The 6,839-nt window shown below is 48.7% G+C and overlaps 1 protein-coding gene across 2 annotated transcripts in view; it reads left to right on the top strand.

Moving 5' to 3' along the window:
- The first annotated feature begins 512 nt into the window (after positions 1 to 512).
- The window catches only part of LOC135556162 (tyrosine-protein kinase receptor Tie-1-like), a 26,638-nt gene continuing 20,311 nt past the window's right edge, over positions 513 to 6,839 (top strand). For both annotated transcript variants that reach the window (XM_064989140.1, XM_064989139.1), the window contains exons 1-6: positions 513 to 802; positions 1,629 to 1,937; positions 2,142 to 2,252; positions 2,490 to 2,645; positions 2,992 to 3,123; positions 3,367 to 3,507. In XM_064989140.1, coding sequence (XP_064845212.1) covers positions 760 to 802; positions 1,629 to 1,937; positions 2,142 to 2,252; positions 2,490 to 2,645; positions 2,992 to 3,123; positions 3,367 to 3,507 — 892 coding nt within the window. In that variant the 5' untranslated portion in view covers positions 513 to 759. The remainder of the gene's footprint in view (positions 803 to 1,628; positions 1,938 to 2,141; positions 2,253 to 2,489; positions 2,646 to 2,991; positions 3,124 to 3,366; positions 3,508 to 6,839) is intronic.

Here is a 6,839-nt window from a genome sequence, read left to right as displayed (position 1 = left end):
TGACTACAATCTGCAGGGATCACAACTAACTTACTTGAGGGAAAGAACACAGCTATTACGTTACCCGGCTGTTGTTATTTCATAGATCTGACTTTGAAGTTTCGGGAACATATCTGCAGAACAACAAAATTGTGCATACTATTAGCATGGCAAAATGATGCGTCAGCATTGTGCATGTAGAAGCAAGAGAGTGATAGAATAGGTCTGAGGGAAATTCAAAACGCATGCATTTGTTTTTGTTGGGCATCTTCAAAACAGTGTGCAAATACATAAAGCAATGAAGACATTTGTTCCTAGATACATTTTCTATGATTGACTTGGCTAACAATGCATTTGGTGGACAAATGGAAATTGACTGTGAAAATAACTTAAATTCTATGACATGTATAAAGTCTACTCTATAAAATTGTGCAACATTCTTCTGCAGTTCCTGAAATCAAAACCAATCTTGGCTGGAGAGTAAAAGCGACCTCTTTCCCCTCGTGACGCTCTTCCTTCCTCTCCCACCCAGAGTAACCCCATTTCACGAACAACAGATTCAGAACACTCAGATTGGAGAGGAGAATGTGAAACGGCCTGGAACAGAAACAGGGACAGAGCTATCGTCAAAAACAATTACTGGAATTTATGGAAATGCGCAAAGACGCGCGCGGTTCTTTGGCACACTGGGGACCATCGATGGAATGTAGAAGTGTCTACTTTTAAGTCAATCATTGGATTAGACACAACTGATTTTTTGTCGCTGTGAGGATTACAATTATGATATACGTCTTATTTTTGTTGTGCCTCGTCCATGTGTCAGGTAAATGTCAAACTATCTTATTTGTATCCGAGAAATAAAAGGTCAATCAATTGTTATCTTATAAAAATACATTACATGGTTCAAGGTGCTTGTCCTTATTATATTAATCATGTCGACAGAGAGTGTAACCTACAGCAACCCCAGAAAGTATAACTTTTGCGAGGCAAACCTAACTACGATTTCTGAACATCAAAATGATTTTGACACAACAAATGACGGGCTACAATACAAGTCAAAGTGAAAAGCAGAAGGCAGCAGCCTCTCGAGAGAGCAGGATCTCATAGCAGTTTCCTGCCATTGTTCTGTAGATCAGGGCTAGAATGCCACAGGGCTAGAATGCCACATTGGATTTAATGGAGCAAAATGATCCACCATATGACTGGTTTTGTTATTTAGCTCACAATGATTTAAGTTGGGGGGAACTGGTCCTAGGTCAGAATGTAACTGGAATGTGTCAAAAGGTTGTTGTGATATGCCTCGCCGAAGGCCTTCAAATTAAAATCTGGGCCTCAAGCCAGTTCCACTGCTTATTTTCATTATTTCCTTGAAATCAGGCACTGATTTAGACCTGCGACACCATGTGGGTGCAATTAATCATTAGGTAGAACAGAAAACCAGCAGTATTCTGGACCTGGTAGTCGTAGGGTAAGATTTAACTACCCTTGCCCTAAGGTCTAGTAATGTTCATTTGGATTAGAATAGATAAACTGATCTCACATCAGATTGTAATAAGCAATAGGTCATTACAGTAGCTGCCCTTTTTTGTTTTACCTCATAACAGTTTCGATGACTGTATCAAATGAGTGGTGCCATCTCGTCCCTACAGGTGCGGTGACAGACCTGACCGTCATCTCCAACGCTGAGGCCTCCACCCCTCAGCTCTTCTCCATCTCCTGCCTCACTGGGGAGCGGGATGCAGCAGAGCTAGACCTGGACATCAAGAAGGACAACAGCATCCTCATCCTCTCCTCACGGCCACGTTACAGAGTCAAAAGGCCCAAGACCAAGGAGGTGGTGGCGAACGAGTTCGTGGGTGTGATGGACCTAACAGGCATCTTCTACTGCCATGCGTCCCACGGAACTGATCCTCTTATAAACCTGGGTAAAGTGACTCTCATCAACAACTTTGCCAAAGGTAAGGAAGAGGCTCCAACTGAAAGTGTGTGTGTGTGTGTGTGTGTGTGTGTGTGTGTGTGTGTGTGTGTGTGTGTGTGTGTGTGTGTGTGTGTGTGTGTGTGTGTGTGTGTGTGTGTGTGTGTGTGTGTGTGTGTGTGTGTGAGAGAGAGACAGAGACAGAGACAGAGAGTTAACTTGTCTTCTTCTGTATTGCTCCTATCAGCCCTGTTTGTCCCGGCCCACCTCACGGTGACAGCAAACAGAGGAGACACAGTTCACCTGGCCATGCAGGTCCTGAGCTCCCAGAGAAGAGACGTCACCTGGAAATACAACGGTGAGTCGCACAGGGATGGAGGGAGGCATGGATGGGTGGATGGATGAAGGGCAGGCATTTATGTGTGAGCAGGGAATAGATTCATCTAAATGAGACGATGGCAATATAGGCATTGTTGAATCATTCCCTTTGTATTTTAGAAACAAGTATCAAGTAGCCCCACCATGTGGATTATAATGTGTGTTCACATTATTAAGAGCTTGTCCTATGTGCTGACTCGCTGTGTCGCAAAACCAGGTAACTATCACTACACGACCCACTGGGGTGATGTGTCCAACAGTACGGCTGTACTAACCCTGGAGGATGTGGCTAAAGCCAACGAGGGCATCTACAGTGCCAGCTTCGTGGGAGACAGTCCCATCAATGGAGCCTGGATGAGGCTGATTGTCAGAGGTGCAGTAGGGCTGTTCTCATTACACACACCTCCCACAAGACATACACACTTGATATGTGTGGATGATGGTGTTGATACACTTTACTGATAGTACACTAGTCTGTGCTGTTGTTTATCTATTTTCCATCTGGATAGAAGCTTGACCAATAAGTTTTGTTGTTTTTTTCCTCTGAAACATTGTTGATTGGTTGTGTCTTTGAATGTACATTATTAGTATTCAGTTAGTGTTATTAACGTGTTTATTACTACTGACCACTACAAGAGTATGTATGGTGATTCACATATGGATGAGGTGCTTGTATCTGGGTGGGTTGGCCAGTGACACTCCTCCACTGTCCTGCACAGACTGTGGCAGTAAGAAGTGGGGTGCCGACTGTGACAAGGACTGTCCAGAGTGTCTCAACGGAGGGGTGTGTCACCACCGGGACGGGGACTGCATCTGCCCACCGGGGTTCATGGGAATGCGCTGCGAGACAGGTGGGTGTGTGTGTAAGGGGGGGTGGCAATATGTTTACAGCATAAGATTATAGTCGTTGAAGCTGACACATACGACAAATTAGCAATAGTGTGTGTGTGTGTGTGTGTGTGTGTGCGCGTGCCTGTGTGTGTGTGCGTGCGTGCGTATAAGTGCATGTTTGTAAAGACAAGTATATTATATTTCCAAACTGTCTGAAGTAACTGTACCTGTACTGTATCTATGTGTACTGTATTCCCACCCAGCCTGTAGAGAGGGAATGTTTGGGCTTAACTGCCAGGAGTCATGCAAGCCAGAGATGGACTGTAGAGGGCTGAGGTTCTGCCTGGCTGACCCTTACGGATGCTCCTGTGCCAGTGGCTGGTCTGGGAACCACTGCAACAGATGTGAGTTAATTTGTTATGCAGTGCATTCGGAAAGTATTCAGAGCCTTTGACTTTTTCCACCTTTTGTTACCTTACAGCCTTATTCTAAAATGTATTGTTTTTTCCCCCCTCATCAATCTACACACAATACTCCATAATGACAAAGCAAAACAGGTTTTTAGACATTTTGCGAATGAAGCTCCTTTGGCTGCGATTACAGCTTCCAGTCTTGTTGGGTATTACGCAACAAGCTTGGCACACCTGTATTTGGGGAGTTTCTACCCATTCTTCTCTGCAGATCCTCTCAAGCTCTGTTAGGTTAGATGGGTCGCTGCACAGCTATTTTTAGGTCTCTCCAGAGATGTTAGATCGGGTTCAAGTCTGTGCTCTGGCTGGGCCACTCAATGACATTCAGAGACTTGTCCCAAAGCCATTTCTGCGTTGTCTTCGCTGTGTGCTTAGGGTCATTGTCCTGTTGGAAGGTGAACCTTTGCACTGAACCTTTGCCCTGAACCTTTGCCCTGAGCGCTCTGGAGCAGGTTTTCATCAAGGAGTTTTCTGTACAAAGCTCCGTTCATCTTTCCCTCTATCCTGACTAGTCTCCCAGTCCCTGCCACTGAAAAACATCCCCACAGCATGATGCTGCCACAACCGTGCTTCACTGTAGGGATAGTGCCAGGTTTCCTCCAGACGTGAGCTTGGCATTCAGGCCAAAGAGTTCAATCTTCGTTTCATCGGACCAGTTAGTCTTGTTTCTCATGGTCTGAGAGTCCTTTTAGGTGCCTTTTGGCAAACTCCAAGTGGGCTGTCATGTGCCTTTTACTAAGGAGTGGCTTTCGTCTGGCCACTCCATCATAAAGGCCTGATTTGTGGAGTGCTGCAGAGATGGTTGTCCTTCTGGAAGGTTCTCCCATCTCCACAGAGGAACTCTGGAGCTCATTCAGAGTGACCATCAGGTTCTTGGTCACCTTCCTAACCAAGGCCATTCTCGCTAGAATGCTCAGTTTGGCCGGGCGGCCAGCTCTAGAAGAGTCTTGGTGGTTCCAAAATTGTTCCATTTAAGAATGATGGAGGCCACTGTGTTCTTTGGAACCTTCAATGCTGCAGATATTTTTGTTACCCTTCCCCAGATCTGTGCCTCGACACACTCCTGTTTCGGAGCTCTACGGACAATTACTTTGAACTCATGGCTTGAATTTTGCTCTGACATGCACTGTCATCTGTGGGACCTTTTATAGACAGGTGTGTGCCTTTCCAAATCATGTCCAATCAATTGAATTTACCACAGATGGACTTTTACCACAGATGGACCAATCAAGTTGTAGAAACATCTCAAGGATGATCAATGGAAACAGGATGCACCTGAGCTCAATTTCGAGTCTCATAGCAAAGGGTCTGAATACTTATATAAATAAGTATTCTGTTTTTTATTTTTAATACATATGCAAAAACTTCTATTTTTGCTTTGTCATTGTGGGGTATTGCATGTAGATTGATGAGGAACTGTCACGTTTGTCGTAATAATTATAGGACCAAGCTACAGCGTGATCTGGGTTCCACATCTTTATTTGAAATAAGTGAACCACACAACAAAACAATAAAGACTCAACAAAACGTGACAACAATGGAGTGCTAACATGCAACTACACATAAACAATATCCCACAAACCACAGGTGGAAAAAAGGCTACCTAAATAAGATACCCAATTAGAGACAACGATTACCAGCTGCCTCTAATTGGGAATTATACAAAAACACCAACATAGAAAAACAAAACTAGAACCCCACATAGAAATAATAAACTAGACTAACCCCCAGTCACACCCTGACCTACTCTACCATAGAAAATAAGGGCTCTCTATGGTCAGGGCGTGACAGAAACCCCCCCCCCTCCCCCCAAAGGGCGCAAAACCTGAAACCAAACGGCAGGGTTGGGGTTGTCTTTTGTCGGTGGCGGCTCTGGTGCGGGGCAAAGTACCCGCTCATCCCACGGATCCGGCAGCATTAGGGACGGCTCTGGTGTGGAAGGAAGAACCCGCTCAGCTTGCGAATCCACTATCTTTGGTGGCGGCTCTGGTGCGGGCCGAAGAACCCGCTCATCCCGCGGATCCAGCCATGGGCCTAGGCTGAACACTGTGCCTGGACATAGATGCAGAGGATGGCTCCTGCCATGGAGCGGAACTGGACCCCGGCCCTGGCCTGGACATCGGTGCTGAGGAAGACTCCTGCCATGGAGCGGGACTGGACGCCGTGTTTGGACTGGACATCGGCGCAGAGGAAGGCTCCTGCCTTGGAGCTGGACTGGACGCCGTGCTCAGACTGGGCATCGGCGCAGAGGAAGGCTCCTGCCTTGGAGCTGGACTGGACGCCGTGTTTGGACTGTGCATCGGCGCAGAGGAAGGCTCCTGCCTTGGAGCTGGACTGGACGCCGTGTTTGGACTGGACATCGGCGCAGAGGAAGGCTCCTGCCTTGGAGCGGGACTGGACGCCGTGTTTGGACTGGACATCGGCGCAGAGGAAGGCTCCTGCCTTGGAGCTGGACTGGACGCCGTGCTCAGACTGGGCATCGGCACAGAGGAAGGCTCCTGCCTTGGAGCTGGACTGAACGCCGTGCTCGGACTGGGCATCGCGCAGAGGAAGGCTCCTGCCCTGGAGCTGAAGTTTCTGGACCGTGGACTGTCTCAGGAGGTCCCGGTCCGTGGACCGTCTCAGGAGGTACCGGACCGTGGACCGTCTCAGGAGGTTCCGGACCGTGGAGCATCTCAGGAGGTTCCGGACCATGGACCGTTTCAGGAGGTTCCGGACTGTGGACCGTCTCAGGAGGTTCCGGACTGTGGACCGTCTCAGGAGGTTCCGGACTGTGGACCGTCTCAGGAGGTTCCGGACTGTGGACCGTCTCAGGAGGTTCCGGACTGTGGACCGTCTCAGGAGGTTCCGGACTGTGGACCGTCTCAGGAGGTTCCGGACTGTGGACCGTCTCAGGAGGTTCCGGACTGGGGACCGTCTCAGGAGGTTCCGGACTGGAGATCGTCGCCGGAAGCTCCGGACTGGGGACCGTCGCCGGAAGCTCCGGACTGGGGACCGTCGCCGGAAGCTCTGGATTGGGGACCGTCACCGGAAGCTCTGGACTGAGGACCGTCGCCGGAAGCTCTGGACTGGGGACCGTCGCCGGAAGCTCTGGACTGGGGAGGTGCACTGGAGGCCTAGTATGTGGAGCCGGCGCAGGACCTACCGGGCTGGGGAGGCGCAATGGAGGCCTGATGCATGGAACCGGCACAGGTTGTACTGGACTGGGGAGGCGCATTGGAGGTCTGGTGCGTGGAGCTGGCACAGGACGTACTGGGCTGTGGAGG

This window comes from Oncorhynchus masou, chromosome 15, assembly GCF_036934945.1.
Source record: "Oncorhynchus masou masou isolate Uvic2021 chromosome 15, UVic_Omas_1.1, whole genome shotgun sequence".
NCBI lineage: Eukaryota > Metazoa > Chordata > Actinopteri > Salmoniformes > Salmonidae > Oncorhynchus > Oncorhynchus masou.
Note: the sequence above shows the minus strand (reverse complement) of the source record. Positions and strands in the feature narration are given on the sequence as shown.